The following is a 27,500-nucleotide window of genomic DNA, read 5'->3' as shown; positions in this document are numbered from 1 at the left end:
ATTCAGAGAAGCTTAGCTTGGTTTGGCCACAAACTCCGTCGTTTTCACATTTGTAATACACGTAGAATTTCATGTCATTTTTTTTAGCACAACTTCCATCTGAGTTCATTTCCACGCGTTTTGATTCCAGCATTGTAGAGGAACTCTCTGTACCAGCACTTTGCGGTTTAGTTTTGGCCTCTTCGCTCACGAGTTGTGCCATGTCGACTTCCTCTTTTGACTTCCTCAAGATAGTTCTGTACCACACTGAGAACGAATTTCAATTTATCGTTGGTGACTCGGGGATACTCGGAAAAAATCCGAGTCTTCCTTTGCAAGAGTCGGACCTACGACCTTCCGAGCTTATCTTGAGGTCGAAGTCCACTTTTTTGTACAGTGCAGCATTATGGGACTTGTTTAGAAGGAAGGATCATGGCTGTGCTTTTATTCTGGCTTCCTTCAAAACGGATCAAAAAGGCATACAAATCATAGTTAGTGGAGTAACTATGTACAAATTTAGGGAATGATAATGTTCCCTGCAGTTTTTATTACTATGCGCAATTTTTTAGGTGAACACAGAGATCTGGTGTGAGGGTAACCGGTGTGAGTGAACGTGGAGACCGATAACTGAGATGAATACTTAAGTTAGTACATGTATTTATCTCAACCGTCTTGGTACTTCGTTAGAGATGGAACTTTATGTAAAATTGAACTGCTTGGATTCTGGCAAGACAGAATGTATCAAGGTTGCCTTGAACGAATGGGACCATCTGTGCGTGAAAAATTTAAAGAAGATTTTAGAGGACGAAATTCGGGTCCCTCTCTGTGATCAAGTCCTTTCATACCAAGGGCGACAACTCAACGACGATTCTTTTCCACTCAAGAAGCTTTATTTTCGTCAAGGGGACACTGTTTCAGTATCTTGTTCAACACAAGGCAATATTTTGGACATGAAAAGTTTTTTGCAAGAGATTAAGGATTTTGCAAAGGAAATAAACAACGAGACTCAAAGCGAACTATTGACAGTTTCTTTGAACAAAGATTTCAGAACTTCTTATGTGTCTTATGACAACATTGCTCGAGCCTTGGAAAATTTGTCTTTCAATTTCTTTATTCCTTGGAAAAATGCCCAGTCCGTGGTTCATCGTCATTACTTTGTCCAAGAAGGTGGCTTTGATGCCTTCATGGAGGTTTTGAAATTTTCTGGTAAAAGATACAGAATGGAAGAGAAACCACACTCAAGGTGAGCGAGCACACTGTACCAGTAGGAATAGCATGCAGGGTAAAAAATTTCAGGTTGCGGGTGATAAATTAATAAGTCTGATGACAAGTAGCTATTAATGCAGGAATTGCAGCGATCTGTGATTGGTTTGAGATGTGTGGTATAATTATGCTGTTTTCTAGGGTTCCGCTTTCTACCAATCACAGGTTGCTGTGATTTAACATTATTAAATGTGCATCTTGGATGTTATGCCACCATCTTGTAAGATTAACCGTGCACCAGAGGCTCAGTTGGTTGAGCACAGGGATGCCAAACAGGAGTTTGTAAGTTTGACTGCAACCAGACCAACTCACAGGGTCTTTAAATAACTGAAACGAAAGTGTTGCCTTTGTAATGACATCTGAAAATGGTTTGACTCTCTAGTCTTCTCTGCTTCACATAACTATAAAAATAATTAGACAAGACTTAACCTTAAGACAATGTTTGATTGGAAATATAAAAAAAACACTTAGGTACTGTAAGTCTTGTTTAATTTTATAATTCTCCCTCGTCATCAGTCAGAGTCACTACTGGTTACATGAGATTTGAAAGCCCTCGAAGTGCTACATAAATGGCAGGCAGGGCCTGGTAGAGAGAAGACGATACACAGTGAAAAAAGAGAACATGCATGTATTTATGCAACGACTTTGCCACTGGTGCATGAAAAGGCAAAGCGAACTACATGAGACATAATAAGCTATGAAATGACTGGGTTTTGGAAGCGCTAGAGCACGGAAGTACTAAAGTTTCTGACAAGAGGTTTATTGTAGTGTTTGGCGAACATCTGGGCATTGGACCAACTGCCTGCCTTGAGGATGACATCCATCAGCCCAACTCCAGCCTGATGTGGAAGCTTGATACAATGTAAACATTATGCAACGCACACATCAAGAAATTTAGTCGCACATTAACTCTTTGTCGAATTCTTGTTAATATGTTACTAACTGTGATGTTACACTGAAACCAAGCTGTTTCGCATTAGATACGGGAGAAGGAATCGAATACCTTGAGTGGGTGTGTGTTTACAATTTTCTGGCTATTTATAATTTTATTCATTTGCACTCAACTCTGCACAGTCTTCAGGTAGAAAAGCAATTTGAAAATATTTGATTTATTCTTGTTCGTCAAGAATTATTTGAAAGAAAGCTTGTTGTCCATTTTTTGCTTCATTACTGAAAGAAATCTTATGGTTCTTCAGTGAAGGGATTGATCAGCAGTGTTCCAGATAAGAGTCGGGGCTCGGGCCTCGGGTCTATAACCCGACAAAGAAGGATTTCCGACCCGACAGATGAAATATAACTGTTCAGTTAAATATTACAACAAAATTAAAAAAATGAATGACGGAAGTTTCTGAGAACTCGAAATTCAGAGTATTGTATAAAAATAGGCATGCATTGTGTACGTGTGGTAGTGCAGTTTGCAAATAGTGTTCATGATTTTTTCAATAAGGTCTTAGCCTGTTCCAGGATCCCAGATAGTCGGGAAAACAAAAACAACTGCGTGGGAAAAGCAAGTGGGGGCCTCGAAAAAGCTGTGGAAACACTCAACGGCAGCTCGTGCTGCCACAGCATTTCTGATTCTCCCAAACTTTCACTCGTGTTTCTATAACTCTATAGAAACACTATAACAACTCTAAATTTATTCTCTTCATTAAAATGACATAGTACTGGTAATGGATAAACAATAATTTTACTTGCAATAAAGTTATTAATTTTTTTTACAGGAAACTACTGGGAAAGTTGAAAGACAAAGACTTTTGTGAACTAGCAGAGGAGCTGAAAGAATTAAACAATGAACAAATGGTCCTGCAAATGCACTGTTTGAGCCTTTTGTGGAACTTCTCTGAGACCCTACATGATCGTAGGCTAGTGCTGCAAAAGGGAGGATTGCAGTTAGTTATGAAAGCATTGTTGTTGGACCCGAATGCACACAGCTTGCCCAGCGATGAATACTTTGAGGTTGCAAGCATTAATGAAACTGCTGTGGGCTGCCTCGTTCAGTAAGATAATTTATAATAATTCTTATTATTATAATTTTTCTGATAATAATATCAACAGTTAATTAAAAGTAAACTTACCAAATCTGGGTTTGTCGTCCCTGTGCCTCTTCTTTTCATGTCAAACAACTGCTTAACATGAAAAAACCCCAAAAAATTAACAACTTGCGTATGATGCAAGTTAGAATAACTACAATCATGTAAATCAAGGGTTTCTGTAGAGGACACAAGTGGTACATGGTATCAGAATCTGAATATGATAGAACGATCATACAGCTTTAGGTAAAATTGTTTGCTTGCTCTGGTCTTACTTCATTTCGTCACAATGCTGGAGTGTAACAAAGCAAATGCTAATAATAATGATAATAATAATAATAATCAAGTAAAGCTATGATCCTCGCAGTTATGGACGCAATTTCAGCAATTGCGTGGGGAAGCCTGAAAAATTCAGTGATCTCGCAATACTGGTGTGACACTCTAACCAACTGAGCTACATGTATGAAACCTCTGACATTTTCAGGCTTCTCTATGGAATTGCTAAAATTGCGTCCATAACTTAGAGGATCCTAGAGCTGATTTCATATCTGCAGTTCACTACATGATTCATTTCACATACTGTATCATTTCATTCATTGATTCATTCCTCAGGGGAACATTAAAACCCCTCAAATGACCAGCTCCCAACATCAGTGGCTTCATTGCTCAGTTGTTTAGAGCATCACACTGGTATCATGAGGTCACAGGTTCAAACCCGGTTGAAGTCCTGAATTTTCAGGCTTCTCTATGCAATTTCTAAAATTTTGTCCATAATTGTGAGGATGATAGCTTTACTTAGTTTCATATCCACAGTTCAGTGTTATAATTCATTTCATATATCATTTCGTTCATTAATAGTAATAATAATAATAATAATAATAATAATAATAATAATAATAATAATTTATTATTATTCATTTATTAACAGGTATCATTTAAGGAAGAGAAAAATGTTAAAAAACTTGAGTGTTATATGAATCTACAGTAGAGGGAATGGATTGTACCATGGGTTGTCAAATTTTCATCAATATTTATAAAGGTGATTAACCATTTGAATCTGCCGACCATAAAAAATTACAACGTTGTCATGAAATAATACACAGAAACCTTTGAACAGTATACGGGAAATGCATAGTGCATGGCGAGCTCACATTAGATGACAACTGGGGAAGTACATGTATTGGAAGAAATCTTCTTCAATAGATGACCTGAATTAAGTGGCACTGGTGATGAGCAAAGTGTACACATTTCACAATATTGGTTACATTTTTTAAAAAAATCTGTTATGGCCACCTGTTGCAGGCCTGTACCTGTTTATTTCTGGGCAGTTTCTGTGCATTTTAAATGTAAAAGTTTGAAATGATTGCCTTGTGAATTACCACTAGCTCTCAAAATAATAATGAAATTTTTATTGTGTTGCAATGCAATGCTTTTGTAGCACTGACTTTGGTTCTACAGGTAGTTGCATAATTATGCTACCAAGCTAGAATGTTAAACGAATAGTTATCTTCTCTCTCAGCACCCTAAACTTCCGGAGATGTTATCTTTATTTCCTGCAGATATGCAGAGTTTCCAGATTGCCAAGAAGTCATATCGCAGAGTCCTGACACTGTTGCTAAGCTCATGTTTATGGTGGGAAGCCATTTCCAATCATTTTCCAGCACACACATTCCCACCTACAATACATACTCTGCCCAGATTGCTGCAAACACCTTGTTCTGCTGTGCTTGCAGTTTGCGAACGCCAAAGATTTTGGTTGAGTCTGGTATGCACAAAAGAATGATTAACTTGGTGAATCTGTTACCAGATGGTGATTTGGCACTCAGGTGAGAGGACAGTTTTGCTATACAATGTACATTGCAAAAAATTTCAAGGAGGGCACAGTCTGCCTAAAATACCAACTTCCTAGTACATGTAAGTCATGGATCTTACCACTGAAAAATGACATTTTCACTGGATAATTCTCATTAGTATATACATGGTACATGTGCCAGACAAGTACGTGTAAATAGTGCTCTCTGTGCACACTTATTGGCTATTTAACTAAGAGGTGATTAGCCAAGCACTATTCACTTCCCAGTAGGTGGCACATGAGATTTGAAATTTCTGACCACGTTTTACAAATTAAAATAATTTATTCATTAACAATAATTATTATTATTCACTGAAGGCAAGGTGAATATCGGTGAATAAAAACCGAGAAAAAGTCGGTGCCAAAGTTAAAGTTTTTATTCAGTGATATTCACCAAGGTTAATAATACAGTAATTGTTGTAGTATTAAGGGGATTATCTTCGTCTCTCACCTCAAAAAAACGGCTTGTGGACATTTTGGAAAAAAAACAGTTACTGGTGATTATTGGGTAATAATCACGTCTAGTGCAACCAGTGCAAAGAATTTTCAATGATCACCTAAGTATGGTGGAGGCAGTGTGGCCCAGTGGTTAGGGCGCTTGCCTTGAGATCCGGAGATCCTGGGTTGAAGACCTGTTCTAATCACTTGGTGAATTTGTTCCTGGTACAGTTGTAGTCCCTGGTTCAACTTCCCGGCTGCACTTGTAAATAGCCAACTGGTTTGCCTCCGGCCAGTTGGGATTCTTAACAGTTGTTGTTGTGTTCTGTCATTTCGTTGATTGTGTTTCATTGGTTCTGAAAAGCCCCTATGGGGAGTGGTCAATTATTAAAGTATGTATTGTATAATATACTTAAACAAACACTGTACCACTGTGTTGGTGGAAGTGGAGGGTACTGCTGCTTCACGGTCCACTATTCACCTCCACTTACAGTAGGTGGATAATAAATGACTATTATTAATGATGTAATAATTGAAGTTTTTGTTTTCCTCCCCAGTTACTATTGCACACTATTTCTGGCAAGAACAAGGGCATCAGCTTTGGTTTGTATGGACCCACAAACTGCAGAATGCATTGACAAGATCATCGCTGCTTTTTTAGCAAAGCATAAGCCAGATGATGTTTCGAAGTGGGAAGAAAACCACAATTACGTGTGGGTCAGTTTAACTCCATTCGTAAGCCTGGCATTTTCAGGTCGACAAGTAACAGGCTGTACCAATTCTTTCTTGGAAATTGACTGTAAAAAACAAAAGGGTGAAGATAAAAATGAATGCCAAGCAACTTGGAATGGCATCCAAGATGACGTGGATGGTCCAAATTTACTTTCCGAGAAAGGCATGATTAATGACATGAGTGATGCAGACATGCAATTGGGCAGCCATGCGTTTCCTGACAAGAAAACTGGATTAGAGAAACCAGTGCAAGGAACTGGAAACTTGGATTCAACAGCTGGTGGCACAACGGGTGATCACAGTCTTTCTGGCAATGTAACGGAAAACAAACAAAGGACGATGCTTGGGTCGAAACAAACTCAAAAGTTGGGTTTATTTACACTGCAACACATGCTCACTTCAAGTGGAAATCAGCAGCTTGTCAAGAGTGAAAGATTGCTTCCATATCTTGATTGCCTGTGTGGGCACATTAGTGATGATGATGCTGGATTACTAAAAGCACAGTTAAGGAAATACTGGTCCCCATCGCCAGCTTCTCTGTCAGTTATATGCAAGTCAAGCTTAGCCTTTATGTTGGGCTTTGAGTCAGCCCTGAAAATGTGATCATGAAGGTGCTGGAAAACGTTTCCACTTTAAATGGAGGGGACATAGGTTTTGGTTGCTTACTTGTACTGTAACCCACTGACTCCTGAAACACCCTAGGATTCCCCCCAGCTGCTGAGTAAACTCATCTGGCGATCAACATGTTAAGTCTCACTCCCAGGGGTCAATGGGTTGGAAGGCATTGTCATGCAAAATGAAATCAGTCGAGCACAGAAAAATGAACAAAAATAAAAATTAATTTTAAGAAAGAAGAATCATTGCAAGTGTCTTAAAAATTTCAAAGCATTCTTCATTCACTTCATGGGCTCTGGACAAAAGTGTCTTAAGTGACATCTAGGGTGCGTGTGTGTTTTTTTTAATCTTCTCAAAAGCCTTAGCTGAATTGGTGAATGTGATTGAAGAATATGGAGAACACGAGTGCTCTCTATTTTGGGCTGTTTCGCTCATGGTTTCCCAGAAGTAAAAGATGCAAAGAGCTCAGTTTCTTTTGGTGGCATCTTTTGCCAGCAGCTGTGGCTTGCAAATTCGATTTCTGCCAAGTTATCAAGGGCATAAATTTAAATTACTCATGGTTGTCATAGTGGTGCAATGAAACAGAAACCTTTCTGGTTGTGGCTCCAAATACATGATTGTAATAATAATAATGGGCTTTATTTAATAGTCTCAAGTCTTATAGCACTGGGACACTAATTGGACACTGTGCACATTTAAATCAAATCGGAGTCCCCTGAGAAAAACCTCGTGAAGCAGAGTAGCGAACCTACAAACTCAGCACATGTACCACCGAGTCTCGCAATTGAAACTGGACCACGCTGGTGGGAGGTGAGTGCTCTCACCACTGTATGTACCAGCAATACTCCCTCCTTGATCTGACTTTTGACAATTATGACCTTATTCATAAATGGCGGTCACATTTATAATTCTTTTGTCCACGTGCAAATTAGCCTACCAACAATAACAATAATACTTTATTCAGAATGACCAATCCTGAAACGGAGGACCCAGAGGTTATCCCTATTACAGGGCCTCCTTCCTAACGACAATTGATATTAAAATACAAGTGATAAAAAGAGTTAAAATTGGTACTAAAAGGAAAAAGCGTGCATATGATATAAATATATATATAATAGGGAGTCTGTAAGTCGATTTTCTCGTGGAACAGTGCTCAATACGTTGAAGCAGAGCGGAATAAATATTTTAAGAGGAAATGTAGTTGCGTCCTTTTTCCTCTTAAAATATTTATATATATATATAATATAAAAGGATAAAAAAAAGCATCAGATAAGAAGCAGTGGATAAATCCTTCAACTAATGTTCATCCACGTTTTCAGATTATATTTGAATTTGTGGTGGGGTAAGTTATTCCATTCCTGAATGATCCTCACGAAAAAAGAATGTTTAAAAGCGTTCACTTTTGCAGAACACAGCCTCATTTTAGAGCAAGAATTCTTTTCAATTCATTGTATGGTATGGAGGCTTGGTAGGCTAATTTGCACTTCGACAAAAGAATTATAAAATTATTGGCCGCCATTTATGAATAAGGTCTATGACTTCTTATTTTTTTCTTGCTTACTTTTCTTTTCATAGTGGACTTTAATTCATGACCAGTGAGGATAAAACTAAGGCAATAACATTGGGTAGTACAGTGGCCCACAACTGTCATGGCGAAATCATTTTCATCAATGCAAAATCATTTTGATCATGTGACTTGAATGACATCACATTAGCTTGCAAACTGATTTTGCTGTGACAGTAGAGGGCTACACCAGTGTTCCAGATAAGAGTCGGGTCTCGGGTCAATAACCCGACAAAGAAGGCTTCCCGTCCCGACAGATGAATGTGTCAGCCAAAGGGCCACTGCTGCCACTGTCTGGGTGACCCGTCAAATGGTCTACATAACTCCCCACTTGAAAAAATTAACTGGATCCCTGTACACTGTACTGTAGGACCCGCCCTAAAGGCTGGCATGAATTGACTGAAATTCTGTGGCCTGCATATAGTTGAACTTAAGATCATTGCCCTGGAGTTTTTCTCTCCATTGACAATTATTTTAGTGACCAGAAGTATTGACTTTCAATGTCTGAGTGAAAACAAAGACCACCCAACATTTGCATACAACATGGTGTTGGTGGACTTAATTAAAAATTAAATACACATCTCAAGTAAAACATTACTTTTATTCTACATGTACATATCACAGAAATTGCCTAGCAAACTACACTTCTACAAGTTCCACTTTGAAAAAGTCCTCTGTTGCTGCAGCATTAACCTGCATGCAGTAGCTGTTCCATTTGCCTGTAGCACTTTATCATGTTTTCCCTTAACTGTATTAAAATGGTAATAACAAATACAATTATATTTTTGTACAGTTTACTGTAACAACAGTTGTCACTTACAGCACATGTAATAATTGTATTAAAACTGGGTTTGTCACCAGGTGGGTACATTTAAAAAAATATTTATAAAGTTACACTGGTGGTGAAAAGCGTTTCAGAAATTATTTACAATAAAAATGTTCCCGAAGTTTCGGTCACAATCACAGACCTTCTTCAGGGGAAGTGAGAGAAAATTTTTATGCAAAAGCACAGATATAAACAAGATGCTGATTAAAATTCAATATATGTCATTTTTTCTTGTTAGCTAGAGTCAAGTGTAAATACTCCTTGGGGAGTAATGTCCCGTCGTCCCGGTTGACTCTCGCTAACAAGAAAAAGTGACACATCTTGAATTTTTATCAGCGTCTTGTTTATATCTGTGCTTTTGTATAAAATTTTACTCTCACTTCCCTTGAAGAAGGTCCGTGATTGCGACCGAAACATCAGGAACATTTTTATTGTAAATAATTTCTGAAACGCTTTTAACCACCAGTGTAACTTTATAAATATTTTGTTAATGTAATAATTTATTAATTTGGTACTAAATTGCTAAATTGTAAACAATCTATTTACATCAATCCTGTTAGATTGCTGTTTTCATGTAATTGAAAGAGTACAACAGTTTAACATCCACTCTGTATAAAAGTTGAAATTAATTTTAAGAAAATTCTGTCACAATAACTATTACTATTTTACATTAATTGACGGAGTATGAAGGTGAAATGTAGGAAAATTTGATGCGTCTACATTATTAAATAAATTCTGAAACTACTAATAATAATAACATAACTCAGAGAGAGTATTTTATCATTTTAACTACTCTTGGACTCTACATGTATATATAACTTGAATAAAAAAAATGCTTTTTTTCATTTGGTGAAAGTTCGTATCAGTAGTCAAGTGTTTTGATTATAAATACCTTCAATTTACAATGCAAGTAAGAGGGCTACCCATGAATGATGTAAATTCTAAGACGTCTGCATGCATTTAAGCACTCACCCACAAAATTGCCCAGTTTTGTATATAATTTATAGTGATGATTGAAAACTTTCATAGCAAAACTGATTAATAATTGATTACTGTGCTCTAAAATGTTTTTGTCTTTCTCTCAACAAAAGGCTATTATAAGTGATTATTTGCATCTCTTGAAAATTATTGTTGTTCGGCTACTGCTTGGTGTAGTGGCTCTTGTGTAAGACTCTCCTAATTCTTAAAACATCTCAAAGCCTTTCCTTCATAAAACCATTCTCACCCAGGCTTGCAGTTGTCGATGGAGAGGCCCTAGTTACAGATGGCCATAAACATATACCCACAGAAGCCTGGCTTTGGGAGGTTAAACACCTGCTCAGAGGAAGGAGTGGTCATGAGACCAACTTCAACCTGTCTTTTTCCTGACGATACAGGAGGAAAAGAGAAGGGACAGGGTAAAGAGATTGGGGTATCGCACCCAGAGGCAGTAAATGATGATAGTGGCAATGGAAATATTATATAGATACAGTGTAATAATATTATTCGCCAGTAGTGGGATCTAATGCCAAGGTTATTCCCTTCTGGAGTTTTTTTATTAAATACAGCTTGTCACGGCCCGCCTGCAAAACCAAAAAAGAGAATTGTTAATAAAAGAGCTGCAGTACATTAATTTTAGTTTGGCCCTATAATCTAGCCAACATCAGATTTTTCTCCAATTTTGGCAGTTCTGGTTGGGATTAAGTTTATAGACATGTACACTGTACATGAACTCACCATGGCAATCTGTTCCTTGAGTAGCTTGATCTTCTTTTCATTGGAATCCTTCAGCATTTTGTAATAATAAACAGTAACCCTGTAAAACAAAAAAGATAGAAATATTTGGATTATTTTTGCCATTAAATTTTAAAACGAGATGAGATTGAGCCTACCAGAGAGTCTCAATTTTTTATTTTACAGTACTTTGGCAAAAGAGGATAGAACAAGTTGACAGCCCAGGGAAAGAGGTTCAAATTGAGGTTAGGAAGTTACTAACTTTGGTCATGGCCCAGTAATGTTACTGTTCTGATACCTACCCCAGAATACAAAACACCACGGCGATAACACTTGCTGATGATGCATAACTGATAACTTGTCTCAGCCAATTAGGAAACCCTTCCACTAAGTCAGTGACAACTTGATACATTGAGCCCAAACCCCTAAATGAAGAGAACAATTAATGTATTGATTTAAGATGGCAATTATAATTAGTGTTCAGCTTCCTTACAGTACATGTAGTTGCAGAAGAAGAACACAACTTATAAATTATGTACAACTTAAGAAGGAACTTACTTGAATGGACCACAAAGTTTAGATGGAGAAGTTCTGCAAAGGTAAAATACGTTTTACATTCAGGAACTGTAAAACCGCAATGGTGAAAGCCGCAGATGATGATAATGATGACAAGAAAGGTGCTGTAGTTGAAACCAAACACTAGGATGCAACTATTAAAGAAATAATTATGATTCCAGTGTTTTGCATCGATGATCTCTTATAGATAGGACAAGGTGGCCTCTTAGACACTTTGTGACATTTCACCAAACATTAAAATGGAAACAGTTTGATCCAAATTACATCATTAAAAAAATCTGTATATTTTGGGATAACTTTCAAAAAAAAATTAAATAGGGAGGAAGAGATGATTCCTTCCAAAGGGTAAAGCAGACAAGCATGAATGACCCTTAAGGTGGCTCAAACCATGCAGTTGCAAAAAATCTGGAGTGGATTCAGAGCCACCTTAACTAATTGAAACTTTAAGGTAGCTCTGAATCTGCCCCACAGAATTTTTTTAAAACTTTGCAGAGAGTTTCATCTAGGCCTGCAGATCACTTTTCAGATATTAGCAACTAAAGCCAAAATATAGGGTGTTTTTACAAGGCTTTCCTGTTGCCATGGTAACTTGTTATGTCACAAAAATTACTGCAACTTGTTCAGCCATCATTGTTTCATGTGGTACCATAACATTGTTGTTACGTGATAAGTGTCAATCCTTCTAATAACAAGGTCTCTTCGGTTGAAAGTGTTGAAACTGGTTTGAGCCACCTTAATTAAAACTAGCAACAATGGACCCATATGGAGATTTGAATACCCCACAAAGCTTTGAACAATGCCAGTTAGCACTAATTCTGTGCATGTGAAAATTGATAATGTTCATGAATGAAAGGTACATGCAGAGAAAAATTATAACCATTGCAGGGAATGTTGTGTGGCTCACAAAATAATATCTAGAAGGTAACAGAGAACTTGTGGCAACAGATTCCATTTTTGAGGAACTTGTAAAAAAAAATAGCAGCAACAATTTCCTGCAAAAAATTTAATGATAATCTGAGCAAAATATGGACAATGAAAGGTGATATTGCTGTCCCCCTTGAAAGGTCTTAGAGACAGGAGGGGGGGGGTGTAAGGTGAAGGTTGCAGGTCACTGTTTTACCATGACTGAAACAACCCAAACCTTTACGTCATTAGGCCCTCCTTTGATTTGCTACAGTTTACGGAAAATGATTGGAAGCTTCCCATCCAGTAAAAAACTGAAACGCATGGCAAAGGACTGGGGCTAGTTGCGCATGGGCCTTCTCATTGAAGAGATGTCAGATTTCCATTGAAAATTTACTTCAGAGAACAATCCACGCAACTGTTTTGTAGGGCTCTTTGACTAAAGGACTTCCTTAGAAACCGTTGTCTTTCTGTGGTTAAGTACCACCACCCTTAATCTAAAGCATAGTGTTTAGGCCTAATGTGATGTTAGCATTAGTAAAGGTTTGGGTTGTTTCAGCTATGGTAAAACAATTATGGCCTGCAACCCTAACCTGCAAACTGCAGTTTACACCCTGCACAGAGAGTCAGCAACAGCCGGTACAATTTCCTTAAAAATGTGGGTAGTCTGTGGTATTGTTGCTATTGTTTGCTTCGTCACAGGGTTCATTTACCACTTACATGTCTTCAGACATGATGGTGTATCCAATGACAATCATTGCCAGCATAAAGGACAATGCCAGTAGAAAGAGGAACAAAAGGTTCATTTTGGATGCCCGGAAAGGCCTCATGGATGGACGACAGTTCATGAGCACGCTGGTCTGCAAAGCAACACACGAATGAAGTAATAATATTTGATAATAATTATTATAATAATTGTCAACTCTAATTCTGAAGTATGACAGATGCAGGGAGTAAATGTATCTTAAGGGGTTTTTATTTAATTTTATTTAAACCTCTAAAGAAAGGGTAATATGTTAATAATACTTCTAAAATAATAATAATAATTATTATTATTCATTTGTATCTTAACTTTATAATTACCTTTTTCACATAGAACAAAATCAGAAACTTTATAAGCTGAATGAGTGGAAGTAATGGACTGTAGAATGTTCCAATCCTTGGGTTGAAAACAGAACCATGTAATATTAGATATTAATTAACAACTATTCACTGATGTGGAGGTGCATGGCTAGTGGTGGATATTTACTGAGCCAAGAAGTTTCAGTAGCCAATAAGAGCACATCTTCACTGCTATCCACTGTTTTAGTCGAATAGTAATTTAGTAAATTCTCAACTTCAGATACTGCATTTCGCGTGCTCTGATTGGTTCACTCAATCTTGGTGATCAGCTCATATACCTTAGTTTGACCTTACATGGTAAATGATCGCGCTAAGCATTGCTAAGCTAAAAACTCTTTCCCCGGAAAGTGGAATCTCTCTCTGAATAAAGCCAAAAATGAAACAAAATCTTTTTTTTGTAGAAACTTTGGATCAATTCCGACGTTTAGATCAGTACACGAAAAGGCAAGAGACGTTTTTGTGATGAGCCTACATGTATGTCTCTGACTACAAGGTATTATACAACATCGCATCTTCATCAAGTTTTTTCGATTTCACTCGGATTTTCTCTTTTTTGCTCATATTTCATATCTCCAATTTTTTTGAGTTAAAGGAATTTAATAAAACAATTATTCCATTCGCTCTTGTCGTCGCACTAGACGCTCCAGGGGCCGGTTCCTGAAAGGTGTAATAACCCTATTCCACGGATAAATGTGCTTGGAATAAGGCACATTTATCCCTGGAATAGAGTTATTACACCTTTCAGGAACCCGGCCCAGGAGCATAAACTGGGTTGCCTGTGGCACATGTTACACAAAAACAGGGGGCACTGACTTAGGTGGTATTGAAGGTGCTGAAAGTGGATTTTCCCAAGAGTAATGCCAAAAATAAAACGTCAAAACAAAGAAAAAAGCCTGGAAATCCAATAAGTACTCCTGGTAACTACAATGGAAGAAGCAGACTAGAGGATCAAGCTTGTATGTGGCATATTTCTCATGATCCCCAGCTGCTCAGTCTGGAAATGAAACACTACGTACTTATTTTTGTTTTGTTTCCTCAGAAACGAAATGAAACAATTTTGACTTCAGGATGAACTGTTTACACAATGAGGTTGAGTGGCCAATCAAACCAGAGTTTGTAATTCAAAATCCAAACATCTATGAAACGCAAAAACGAACTTGTGATCATGTGAACGTACATGTATTGTTTTTTCGTTTTATTTTATTTTATTTTATTGAATACATCAAATAACATATACAAACAAAAAGGTAGGGTATAAAAAGAAAACAAAGAAGGAAGAGCTTTCAGTAGTCCATACATGTATTCTATTTCTTTGACATTTACGCAATATCATCCACTAAACAGAGAGGTTACAGGATGCCACAATTTTCTAATTTCCATTGCAAATAAATCTTGTTAATAAAATCATTAAGATACTGTATAATTGTATTGTATTGTATTGTTTAAAGATCCAATAAAACACCATTCACGTTACATCGGCATCGGCTTTGCCACCATTGCTTGTACTGTGTCCACCAGATAAAATATACCAGACCTGAATCTACGGATTTCTACTACCCCATGAAACCTACCAAAGATACACGCAGAAGACTCTAGGAACAAAGACACTTAGCAGGGGAGTCACAGGAAAGACTTTAATTGCACAACTTTTCTATTTTCCGGAAAAGGAAGAAAAATTAAACAGCAGAATTATTCTGCTCATATTTTCACTGGATTGCACGCCTATGGCAACCCAGTAATATATTTGATTAACAAGCTGCTGAGCCAGTTAGTAATTAATTTTATTTAATAATGCAAAACAAGGCCCTGTATTCGTAAGGTTAACCTCATCTGGCTGTGCAAGTGTATATGATGTGTAACAAAAATGTTAATCATAACACATACCAACACAAACATTGTGCATATACCAGGTCTATGACATTTCTGGAAATGTCAAAGCCTGGTGGTCCAAGTGTTTCCTTGCAGCTCCGAATATTTACAGCCACTATCCTATTAGAAAGAAATTCGCTATAATCAGTAATAGAGTATTAATAATTTTAGTAAGTAATCTGGCAAGTGTACATGTACAACTGAATCAATCAAGGGTTTTTAAGATTACTGTATGTAATTATTATTAATATTTGGACAACTCATATTAATGAGACAAATCCACGCTTGTGTGCTGTGATAGCACCTGGGTTAAGGGCTGGCAGTCAGTGGTGAGATCTATCAGGCGGCCTCCCACCTATGTGGCCCTGGTTGAATTCCCAGAATCTGAGTCATAAAGAATGTGGGTCGAGTCTATTGATTCTCTACTCTGCTCCAAGAGGTTTTCCTCTGGGTATTCTGGTAATCGACCCCTCTCCTCAAAAACCGCAGGGCTAGAGACTAACGGTAGCCAACTAGCCACAGCCTAGTGAAATTTCACTTTTGGTTTTAGGGTTAGGTTATAGGGTGATAGCGGAGCTCCGAAGAGCACCATTGATGAGAAAATTGGTAACTCATCAGCGAGAAAATTTGGTTTTGGGACTGTACAACTGGCATAGGTCCACGTCCTTCCATGTATGCAAATGTGAAACTCTGTAGTGCAACCTGCATTTTTTGGCTGTCCAGAACAACTTTGATGTTGGACACCAATGCTAAGGTTAATTGACACCTGTTAAAACAAGGAATCTGCTGACCCATATCAGGCTCAAATTTAAAGCTCATCTAGGTCAGCTGTTTTTTTTTTCAAGGCAGCTGACCAAGTATTGCTATTGCTTCTGAGTGGATTGCAAGCTCAAGCCAGGTTAACCTATTGTAAGAATAAATAACACGGGAGTTCTGCCTTTAGGCATGGCTAAATCTTTTAATAATTATAAATTGTAAGAAAAAGGCTTTTTTACCAATTTTTAGACCTTGGCCCCTGATACATTCTCTATACTAGACTACTAATGCATTTTAAAATAAAAAGTACCGGTACATGTCTATCGAGATGTACCAGTGATAGATTACCTTCGCACAAATTCTCCAAAGAAGGTTGAAAGCAGCAGGAAAGCAAAATCCACAATGACAAGCCGGTAGAATGTGTAGCCAACATAATTCTCCCAACATCTAACAATGTCCTACAGAGATCCATACATGTACATAATGTTTGCAAAAATCAAATCTTCCAATCTAAAAGAAACCTGTTTACAGATAGAGTAACGCAGACACTATACATGTACAATGTAATTGTCAACTGACTTCTTGAAATTATACAAAGATAAAGAAAAACGCAATTTTGGGGGTTTAGCTTACTTTATCGCATTGTCTGCCAGTGATCGAAAGTTCTTTGCCACCGCGACATCTTTGTATGTCAATGAAAAGCATCAATGTAACCATTGTCACCGTTACCAGCATCATCATTGTAGTCCTAATTAATTAAAGACAAAAAAATATAGAGGTAAAAGTGCTTAACATTATTAATGTAATTAATTATAATTAATGAAAAGTTGCAAATAATTTCAAAAGTGCTAATGACCTCTTTATTACAAGTATTTCAATTTTAAATTCTTAGCAAACTTTGGCAATTTTGAGGTTCATAATTATTTTTCTGCCTACATGTAAATCTGCAACACAAAAGTTCAAACTCACTAGCACGTCTCCCCATTCAGGAATGCACATTAGCCATAATAATTTTGGCTAGCACACTGGTGCATGTGCATTCAATCCATAAAAACTATGAAAGTACATGTATTGTAAACTAAATAATTTTGTACACTGAATATTGAAAATTTATATACAGTCCGATCAGGAGGTGAACTTTTGTTTAAGTGAAAGCAGTGGCCTTGCAAAATTAATAACTATAATTACTTTTTTATTGACTTAAAGGCAGCATATCTTTACATCTTTTGATGAACTGTTAAAAGAAATCTCATTGCCTCTGTCAAGAATAAAAATTTAATCAGCACTCAGCCAAGAAAAAAAGGCCAATTTTTGAGGCAAATCACTTGACAACAAACTTACAGTGCGACACGCCTTACCGTGGCCACCTAACAAAGTTTTTTAAAACTTATACACCAATCAGGGTGTGCAAATTTGATCAACAGGCACGGGCCAGTCCCCTCTTTGCAAAGTTCGCACAGTTGTACAAGTTGTACACCATTGAATGGGTTGTTTGAGTTGACGTACTTACAAGTAGTTGTCAAATGTGAAAGTTTGTTGGTTGGACGCGGTACATGTAAGGCGCCTCGCACTGTAATGGTTGTAAAAGTAAATGTAGCTCCAACTGCAGCAAGAACAATGACAGTAAGCTCCAGCCCCTTATCAGTGAGATTTATTTAATGTTTTGCCTGATGTTCTGACTACACACCTTGCAAGATTAACATTAATGGTAGTTCGAGGACTCCTGTATTTTTCTAAACTTGCTATTATGCGAAATGCCATTGGCATAATAAGGTTAATGCCTGATACCACCAAAGGAAGAAGCAGTTTTTCCAGCACATCATTTTTATCCTGGAAAAGGAAGTGACAGTTTTGGCAATCTGTTAACGTTTGATTAATTTTTGTGGTCCTGCATGATCAGCAATGGACAAAAGCTACTGACAGTAACTGCTTTAACTGCTCTTTATCAACATACTCATCAATGGACAGTGGAGGACGAGTAGAAACCACTTCCAGATTTTGTTATATTTCAGGATTAACCCCCCAGGGATTTCGAATCGGGCCAATCTGAGTGCACCATTGTGGAGGTCTCGGGGAATGGGCGCATCAGGTGGGCCGGGTGAAAAAGAGAATTTTTTCAAAACACAGTCATCTGGCCCCTGTCCCGATGGATGTCTTGCAGGTCTACAAGATGTGGGAAGGTTGTCATCTTTCCAACTTTCTGTCATTCCTTCAACACATCTCTCAACCAGACTGAGTATGAATTGATCGAGTGTGATCGTAAGGCAGTAGTGTTACCGTATGTGTGATAACATTGTTATTGTTCTTAAGAGTGAACAAAATCATGTACAAGTCATGCAAAAATATTAACATGATTATTAAAACCATTGTGACACATTTTCAAGTCTGATAATACACCAATGTACAGGTGTAACTCCATCACATGAACTGTATGACATGAATACAGTTATTTCCTACCGTTGTTAGTGAAAGACCTAGGCCTGCTGAGAAGTAAATCAGATAACCAGCTCCTGACATCAGGGCAATGACAATGATGTTGGTGAGACATCGAAGCCAAAATAAGGAGCACTTTTCGTCCAGTGTCTGTTCATAATTGTAACTCTGTTCTGCAATCATCTCCTACATGAAAATGATTGTGCATTAATGTTGATCTATTATAAAGTTAGAAAATCCTTGAGATAAAAATTACTGAGAGATATCACAGGTGTCTGAAGGTACATAATAATTTGGTTGGCATACGTTTGCACCTTTGCATGATGTCAATGTGTCGTGATGACCCTGTCACTATTATTGTCTTACTGTCATTATCACCAACACAAATTTATACATTAAAGGTACACTGTACATTCACTGTACCAATTAATTATAAGGTGTAACTTCAAGTGCAGTTTGATCTACAAAGAAGCATCAGTTTGCAGAACTGTGACCTACAGTTAAAGTATGAAAAATAATGAGATGCCCATTTCTGCATCATACTGTCATGTAAATATCACTTAACTAATAAGTAATAACTAATAAGTAAATATCACTTAACTAATTTAATCCGAACTGTGAAACGAAATTACTACGATCTAAAACTTGCAAATTCCAAAACTGACCTTAAAGCTACCTGGAATATACTAATTTATGAGGTTATTAACAAATGTAAACAAACATTAACCTATCCTTCCTCCTTTAAGAATAATGGTAAATGCCTTACAGATTCAGTCTCTATTGCTCATAACTTTTGCAAATACTTTTCTAACATTGGTCCTAAATCAAGCGTCCAAAATAGCACCAACTGCTGCAAACTATTATGATTATTTAACCAGGCAACCGCACGAACTCTTAGAGTTTCTTCCTCTCACTAGCGACGAACTTAAAGAAATTGTACAAACTTTTGCTCTCCATAAAGCTCCTGGAGTTGACAACATACCCTTGCGAGTAATTAAGCTCAGTATTGACAAGATCCTTGAACCTTTAACAGAAATTATTAATCTTTCTCTCGAGAGTGGGTGTTTCCAGGACGCCCTCAAAATGGCGAAAGTACTACCGATTTTTAAATCAGGTGATCCCGAAAGGTTTGAAAACTATCGGCCTATTTCTATTCTTCCAGCTTTTTCTAAGCTTTTCGAAAAAGTAGTTTACAATCAAATTTATAGATTTTTGACAGATTACAACCTTTTGCATAATAATCAGTTTGGCTTTCGCAGGAATCATTCGACGTCTATGGCTTTGATTCAATTGGCCAATAACATCGCCTCTTCGATGGATAACAAAGAAACAACTGTCGGAGTTTTTCTTGATCTTTCTAAAGCGTTTGACACTATTGATCATCATATTCTTAATAAACTCGATCGCTATGCTATTCGAGGGCCTGCCCTTGAATGGATTGCCAGCTATCTGACCAATAGGAAACAGTTTGTACAGTTTGGTGCTGTTTGTTCGCAACCTGAGCCAATAACATGTGGTGTTCCTCAAGGATCAATCTTGGGTCCTCTTCTATTTATTATCTACATTAATGACCTTCCAAATGCACCTAAGGTTGTAAAAACGTTTTTATTTGCTGATGACACTTGTCTGTTTTATTCTCACAAAGATCGTAATCAGACCATAGCTGTTATGAATTATGAATTAATGAAGATAATGGACTGGCTCAAAGCCAACAAACTATCACTTAACATCGCCAAAACTAATTCTATTTTGTTTCACCGAAAACAAAAATTCATCACTTTTAATAATAACATCACGCTCGATAATGTTTCTGTAAAGCAATTCGAGGTAACGAAGTTTCTTGGCATATTCGTAGACCAGCATCTTTCGTGGAAGTCCCACATTAGTTATGTTGCCAAAAAGATCTCGAAAACCATTGGAATTATAAGCAAGTCTCCTTTTTATCTCTCTCGGAAATCCTTGTTGTCCTTATATACTATACCTTAGTATATCCCTATCTTAACTACTGCAATATTGTATGGTCCTCAAATTATCCCTCTAATTTAAACAGGCTTCTTCTCCTGCAGAAACATATCGTTAGAATCATAGGTGGAGTTGATTATTTTGCTCATACTGGACCCTTGTTTTACAGCCTTAACATCCTCGACATCTTAAACATAAATGCTTTCCTTGTGGCTTGTTTTATGTACTCTTATCATAATCGATATATCACTTCCTCCCTAACACTTTTGACAATCTTTTCTCTACTCATCAACAAATTCATACGTATAATACACAGAATGCTGCCAATTACTGTTCACATTACTGCAGAACTAATATTAAGCAGTTTACGATCCTACATCAAGGTCCCAAGGTTTGGAATTCCCTACCTCGTAATTTGACCTTGTCCAGCAGTTATCCTAACTTTAAGACCTCATCAAAAAAATTTCTTCTTGATAGGACACTAAATTAAACTCACCCACCGGCTATTATTTTTTTGTTTTACGATCTACTGTATCGATCGAGGTGCCCAGTGTTAATAAGCTTTTAGCTTCTATTGGGTATCCTCGCTACACTGTCAAAATTTATATATATATTTATATTTATATATTCTTACTGGTTGATTTTATCATTGTAAAGTTTCGTGTGGCAAATATAAATAAATAAAATAAAATAAAGTGTCCCCTAATTTTACTCCCTATTATATTAGACTGCGAGCAGTCTGTCTTTTGCTCTAAATCATTGAAATGAATGAACACGTCAAAATAGCTGAAATTGTGGGTCCCAAATACAGCGGGCATTTATTAGAGCCAAAAGAGAGGCTGCAATGGTTCCATATTGCGTTTTGGAACCCCAATGACAGATTGACAGCTGACTCATCATCCTGCCTGCCATGCCCATTTGGTCTTGTGGGAATCAATAATCATTTGGGGCCGATAATTTATGTGTAATGTTTGTTCGCCAACAAAACTTGAATACTATATATAGCACTAGTCTTTTATTTTGAGGTTTCATCCGCAAAATAAAAGTCCCATAAAAATATCACACTACACGGTATAAAAGATGATGCGCGAGGATTCCACGCCAAAAAACAGCAACAAAATAATAAAAAGCCGTCCACGTTGGATTTTTGCCATGTACGGAGATTTCCTTCAAAACAATTTATGGCAATTTTCCATCAAAAAGCAGCGCCGGTGAGCCTTCAGAAGCCCAACAACCGAAGACAAAATTTGCACAACAGCATGGAAGGGAGGGACCGACGGGAGAAGAAAGGCTTCCCCTGAACTTTATTTTTGAGAAGCTTGATTTCAAAGTTACTTGCTTTCTCCTTGTGTGAAAGAGCAACAGATGATCCCAGGAAAAGGGAAGCAGTGTCACTGAAGGAAAGCAAATGTATTAAATTCGCCACATGCTGGCAAAAGTCTTCACAACTACCACAGATGATGATGGAAGCAAGGAATGCATGCTTGATATTTTAATCCTTAATTTCTGGTCAAATGACAGTGGACAACTGCTTGATTATTTTGGCCATCTTTGAATGTGTAGTTCCAGAAAATATCCATACCCCACACGGAAGGGACTTTTCCTCTAACCCCCCCTCCCCTTTGGTTTTTCCAAAACTGGCTCATAAAATGGACCCCCGTGACAACCACATCACCAGAAGGCTACATCCCCTACGTATCAAGGATGCATATTGCAGAATTTGCGATAATGACAATAATATTATACATGTAGATTTAATACGGTAACCGTAAATTCCCCTTCATAAAAAATGAAAAAAGTTCATTTCCAAGACCATTGAGAGAGAAATGCTGAAAAAGAAACTCGTCTACTTTCCACAACTTGTGCTTCGATCACCAGCCACTACTATGGTAAATTAATGGTTGGACTCTAGCGGCAACAGAACATTGAGCCTAACCAGCACAAAAAATTAACATTAATTTTGTGCTTTAAATTTGCAAGATTTATTTTTTTGCATTTGCAAGTTGAGAAGCAAACAACTGTATGAAAATTGAGACCGGTCTGGGAAAAAAATTTCATTGAGACAACCACCCCTCCCCCCCCCCTTGTACTATTTGTACAATTTAGCGATAATCGCATTTTGCATTTTCTGGAGCATCCTTGCAGTATGGCATCACAATAATCACGGTCACCACAACAGCTTTGATACCACTTTTCGCAACAAAGAAACTTTCATTAATAAAGCTTTTAAAGAAACCTGTGGGCAGAATGAGCGCTGGGGTTCTAAAATGCAATATCAAAGCATTGCAGCCTCTCTTTTCACTCTTACCAATGCCTGCGGTATTTGCGACCCGCAAGTTTAGCCATTAAAAGTTCAACCTACATGTACGCTTTCGTTTCAACGATTCTAGAACAAAAAAGAGACTGCTCACAGTCCAACTCCCTATTTTAACTAAGAATAGCCTGACCAACGAACAACCCTCTAAACTTGGCATGAATTAGCCTGTGAACTGCCCGCCCTGCCGAGAAAAAAATCTGGGAAAGTGATGACAGATGACTTTTTGTGATGAAAGGGGGTGCCTGTATACAGGCTAGGCATGAATAGGCATAATAATTTAAACTCAAGACACTTCAAGTTGTTTACACGGTAGACAAAATATAGTGCTTTATATTGACTGAAATTATTGTGCTGAGGACAAATTTCCCTAAATTGCAGGAGAGATTAGGCTTGAAATGGAACAGAAATCTACCAGACACAAACCTTCAGTTCATTGTAGACACTCTTGTGTTTCAGTAGTGATGCACTTTTATCTGTTACTCCATAATCCCAAGAACAAAAGACTTTGGAAGAAAAGAAACTAAACTCATCTCCTGAATAAATGTAGTTATTCCTGTATGAATTTGCCATGCTGCAATTGAACAACAACTGAAAATGATACAACATATTAAGAAAAATAAATACATGACTAAGTGTTTACGTAATACAGTAAGATGAGTTTCCATCGCAAGATGAGTATAATAGATAAAGTCAACTCTGTAGATGGGCAATTCCACCGTTACGGACGTTACATTCAGAGTCATTTTTGATTTAATTTAGCACAGGCAAAGGATAGGAAGGGATTGTCTAATTTTACATTGATGATCATGTTTGTGCCTACTGACGCATTAATTGAATTATAAAAGTTTTCCACTTGACTGGCCTATATTTTAAAATAGGGCAAAAAACACACCGTTACGGACGTTACATAAAAAACAACCACATGAGCCAGAGCACTGGTGTTAATGAAAAATTCCTGTGAAGTATTGGGGCTTATTGCATGAACTGCTCCAAATATTTGAAGTATAGTAGTTGTGTGAACCAAAAAGCTTCATTTCATTTAAACCGGCTTTCGTAATTATATAATGCTATGTGAACTTTAACGTTACGGACGTTACAGCCAATGTTACGGACGTTACACTGTGTGAATTATAATAAAATGCACACGATAAATGAGCTTTTTTGTATTGTTGGCCACATTTTTTTTGGACATATAAGTTTAAAAAGGCTTGTATTTAACATTTTATAAATCAAACTGGTTGGTACTTTATGTTAAAGCCATGAAATGTCCCAACACAGTATGAAGGACACTACATGCATTTTACATAAGGTACTCAGCTTTGAGCATGCTCTTTGCAAACAGTGGGGGCAGTGAGGCTGAAGAGAGTGGTGGTGATGGTGGTAGTGCTGGCGATGTTGCTGATGATGAAGATGACATGCCATTGTGCACATATGCTACAGTACCAGCTGACACACCTATGACTGATGAAGAGGAAATTATTATTCAGATACAGCAAGGCTTGCCTGACCACATCAGGGCAATTCTTAATGACCAGTGCACTGAATTCCAAATTCCTCCATTCAGCAGTCTAATGGCAGAGCTAATATCAGTAAAGCCATTGACTTTAAGGGTGATCCCTTAATTGACATAAGGGACTTAAAAGATCTCGAAGGAAAAGCTGCAGAAGATGAATGTGTGTTCCAGAAAATATCCATACCCCCCCCCCCCCACGGAGGGTTTTTTCCAGTTTGACCCCCCACCCCACTGGATTTTCCGTTCCAGAGGGCTTCACGTTACTCCCCCCACCCCTGGAATTTCCATGATTTTTCCATTTGGTCCCCCATACCCCTTGGAAAAAAGGAGACTGTAATAAGAGCTGTAATAAAAATTTCATTCTCCCAAAACGACTGTGGAAATTCTAGATGTATTCACAGACGCTTTGAAATGTTCAAACTAACAACTGAGCTTATTTAACCCTTTAATGTCCTGGCAACTAGCTGACCTTTCTCTGTTCAATTAAAGAAGTAAATTCATTAAAAAATCAAAAAAAAGAACTGAAAGTTGGCGCTATTTTAAGTCTATCGTATACGTTTTGTAACCCAGTCGAAGTTTAAATTTATGCGTAGTCAAAACAACATATCAAATTACGTTGCACACACAGGAAACTATGTATTGCAGAGTTATTTTTGCTGTCACAGCGAAACTCGAGAAAATACCTCAGTGCTAATCTCCATGATATTTTTGTATGTTGCGGGTGTAATTTTTATCCACAGTAGTATAATTTGTGAACCATACTATTTACATTATTTTTCGTGTGTGCTGCTATGAACTGACTTCGCTTATCAGCGGGAATCATAAGCCGTCACGCAACATGTTTTTTTCAACAGCTGTTTATCAAATGTCGCTTAAATTTTGTCTTTCAGCAAGAACACTTCAATAAAGTTATACGCTTTGTCTCTGTAGTTTGTAAATGACAGTACATTTTTTATTCCTTAGGATTTTTCATCTGGTCTCACATTTCATGTGTGAAATTCAATCCGGTAAAACCAAATGAAACCTTCGCTGTCTCTCATCGCCGTCGACGGCTACAAATACGTCAGGACTAAATTATGGTACTGAAATTATCGACTTTGCTAACATTTACAAACTCGTAACTACACGGATAACGATGAAACTATTTCATAACCTGGTTATCGAAGGATCGAAATTCGCGGGAATTTTGTACTGAACGGGAATAACATGAGTATAAACAAATGATCTCAATCAACATCTGAAAAAGCAACAGATGCGTTCAAGCTAAAAACAAGCTTCAAAGATCTTTAAAAGGCGGCAATTTTTTTTTTACTTCACGTCGAACGTGCTGCTCAGGAGAGTTTCTCAGTGCTATCTTGTCGTCTGGCGGCGGAATAATAGTGGAAAATATATGACAAGGAATCTTACGTTTATTTCAACAGATAGAATTTTCCAGTTTTCTTGGTTACCTTGAAGAATCAATTGGAAAAGTACGTAAGTGTTTATGCGATCGCATTTCAAACCCTCTGGAAAAAAAAAAAATGTTCTTTACGTACCCCCCTCCCCTTCGGAAATTTGCCTCCTTCAGACCCCTCTACCCCTCGGAATTTCCGTAACCCTCCGTGGGAGGGGTATGGATATTTTCTGGAACCACACAATCAAAGTGGATTACAAATTTTATTGTTGATGCATATCTACAGCTAGTCAAGTCTGAAAGTGCTCAGAAGGGTGTTAAAGTGGAAATTTTTCGATGGAAAGAATTTGAAAAGCTGGTGCAAAGGCAGACCCTGAAAGATCCTCTTACAGACAAAGATGACCTTTTCAAACAAGATGCAGTTTTCTTTCCCTGCAATGATACTGAGGGTGAACATTGGTTCCTTGGAGTGATGTTTCCTCAGGAAATGTGTATCATAGTGCTCGACAGCTTGCCAGGTCAGTTTGTTAAGCCGACTGTCTTAAAGCGAGTGGAAGTGATGGTGTCACTTCTTTTGAAAGCTGACCGGTCGACTGATGTCAGCCAGTGGTCTTTCTATTCAAACAGGCCTGATGAGATTCCAGAACAGAATAATACCTATGACTGTGGAATTTTCAGTTGCCTATATGCAAGGTGTGTGGCCACTAGATCTGTGATGATTCCTAAAACTGAGGTTCTGGCATGCAGGCAACTGATGATCCAAGAGTTACACCAGAAAAGCCTTTGCCCAATTCCACCGCCAACTATTCAACCAGGGGAATACTATGCAGTTGATTATGTCAAAACCTATTATTTTGGGAGAGTAATGAAGAAAAGTGGCAGTTTTGTAGAATTCAAGTTCCTGCACAGAAAGAGTGCCAGTACTTTCCATTGGCCTAGACGAGATGACGTGGACAGAGTCCACTTTTCAAACATTTTCTCTGATCCAGTAACTGTTCCCCAATTTATCAGTGGGCCTTTTGAAATTCCAGAGCTTCCTGCCGTGGAAAAACATCTCAAAGTTATAAGGAAACACAAGAAAGTTTGAGAAACTATCAAGAGAAATAACTGTTTAACCAGAATTCTACTGATGTTACATGTAAATGCAACAAGTTAATGTTATAAAAGACAAATTGTCTTTGAGTGTAATGTTTGGGTTCTTGAGACTTTTTAAAATGTTTAACTTAGCTTCAAGAATTGTAACGTAAGTAACGTAACGTCCGTAACAAAGTTTTGTTACCATTATTTGAAAAATATTGCAGTTTTTCAGGGACTGCTTTTTACCAAAGTGTTTCTAAAGAATATTTAGCTTTGTGGCAGAAATATCTTTGAAATCTTTTAAATAGTTTTTTTAAGAATGGAAAAAGATTGTGTAAACGTTACGGACGTTACGTAACGTCCGTAACAAAATTTACTTTGTTAATAACTATTTTTTAAAAAAGGTTGGGGTGAAATTTATATTTTTTATTTATTAACTCCTTTGAGGTATTTCTTCTGATATAACTGTTGGTAGACACAAATCATTTCCAAGTTTTATAAAGAAAGTTAAAAATTTGTCTCTCACCTATTGTTTATTATTAAAAAATAAACACGTACTTTGGAGAT

At 37.4% G+C, this 27,500-nt stretch overlaps 3 protein-coding genes across 5 annotated transcripts in view; 1 reads left to right on the top strand and 2 right to left on the bottom strand.

The window, feature by feature from the left end:
* The window catches only part of LOC138060572 (uncharacterized), a 9,072-nt gene extending 8,760 nt beyond the window's left edge, over nt 1-312 (bottom strand). The window contains exon 1 of one of the 2 annotated variants that reach the window (XM_068906418.1): nt 1-312. This exon is cut by the window's left edge and continues 484 nt beyond it. In XM_068906418.1, the coding sequence (XP_068762519.1) occupies nt 1-202 (202 nt within the window). In that variant the 5' untranslated portion in view covers nt 203-312. The other variant, XM_068906417.1, reaches the window with a different exon arrangement.
* Nucleotides 313-398: 86 nt separating this feature from the next.
* Nucleotides 399-7,530, top strand: LOC138060574 (uncharacterized). The gene is made up of 4 exons (XM_068906419.1): nt 399-1,222; nt 2,964-3,239; nt 4,832-5,098; nt 6,120-7,530. The coding sequence occupies exons 1-4, from the start codon at nt 669-671 to the stop codon at nt 6,895-6,897; spliced, it is 1,875 nt and encodes a 624-aa protein (XP_068762520.1). The 5' UTR covers nt 399-668; the 3' UTR covers nt 6,898-7,530.
* A 1,525-nt stretch (nt 7,531-9,055) lies between these two features.
* LOC138060568 (transmembrane channel-like protein 7) overlaps nt 9,056-27,500 on the bottom strand; it is a 33,041-nt gene continuing 14,596 nt past the window's right edge. For both annotated transcript variants that reach the window (XM_068906409.1, XM_068906410.1), the window contains exons 7-18: nt 23,374-23,521; nt 18,696-18,857; nt 17,926-18,068; nt 16,872-16,986; nt 16,587-16,696; nt 15,498-15,602; nt 13,575-13,650; nt 13,212-13,351; nt 11,571-11,603; nt 11,315-11,437; nt 11,016-11,094; nt 9,056-10,861 (exon numbers count right to left, since the gene is read on the bottom strand). In XM_068906409.1, coding sequence (XP_068762510.1) covers nt 10,781-10,861; nt 11,016-11,094; nt 11,315-11,437; nt 11,571-11,603; nt 13,212-13,351; nt 13,575-13,650; nt 15,498-15,602; nt 16,587-16,696; nt 16,872-16,986; nt 17,926-18,068; nt 18,696-18,857; nt 23,374-23,521 — 1,315 coding nt within the window. In that variant the 3' untranslated portion in view covers nt 9,056-10,780. The remainder of the gene's footprint in view (nt 10,862-11,015; nt 11,095-11,314; nt 11,438-11,570; nt 11,604-13,211; nt 13,352-13,574; nt 13,651-15,497; nt 15,603-16,586; nt 16,697-16,871; nt 16,987-17,925; nt 18,069-18,695; nt 18,858-23,373; nt 23,522-27,500) is intronic.

Source organism: Montipora capricornis, chromosome 8, assembly GCF_036669925.1.
Source record: "Montipora capricornis isolate CH-2021 chromosome 8, ASM3666992v2, whole genome shotgun sequence".
NCBI lineage: Eukaryota > Metazoa > Cnidaria > Anthozoa > Scleractinia > Acroporidae > Montipora > Montipora capricornis.
The sequence above is the reverse complement of the archived record's forward strand: the minus strand, read 5'-3'. Positions and strand labels throughout refer to the sequence as shown.

Excerpts from the sequence above, each read along its gene's own strand:
- LOC138060574 (XM_068906419.1), top strand. The coding sequence starts at position 669 with ATGGAACTTTATGTAAAATTGAACTGCTTGGATTCTGGCAAGACAGAA. Across the intron at positions 1,223-2,963 it reads GAAGAGAAACCACACTCAAG|GAAACTACTGGGAAAGTTGA; the intron begins GTGAGCGAGCAC and ends TTTTTTTTACAG. Across the intron at positions 5,099-6,119 it reads GATGGTGATTTGGCACTCAG|TTACTATTGCACACTATTTC; the intron begins GTGAGAGGACAG and ends TTTCCTCCCCAG.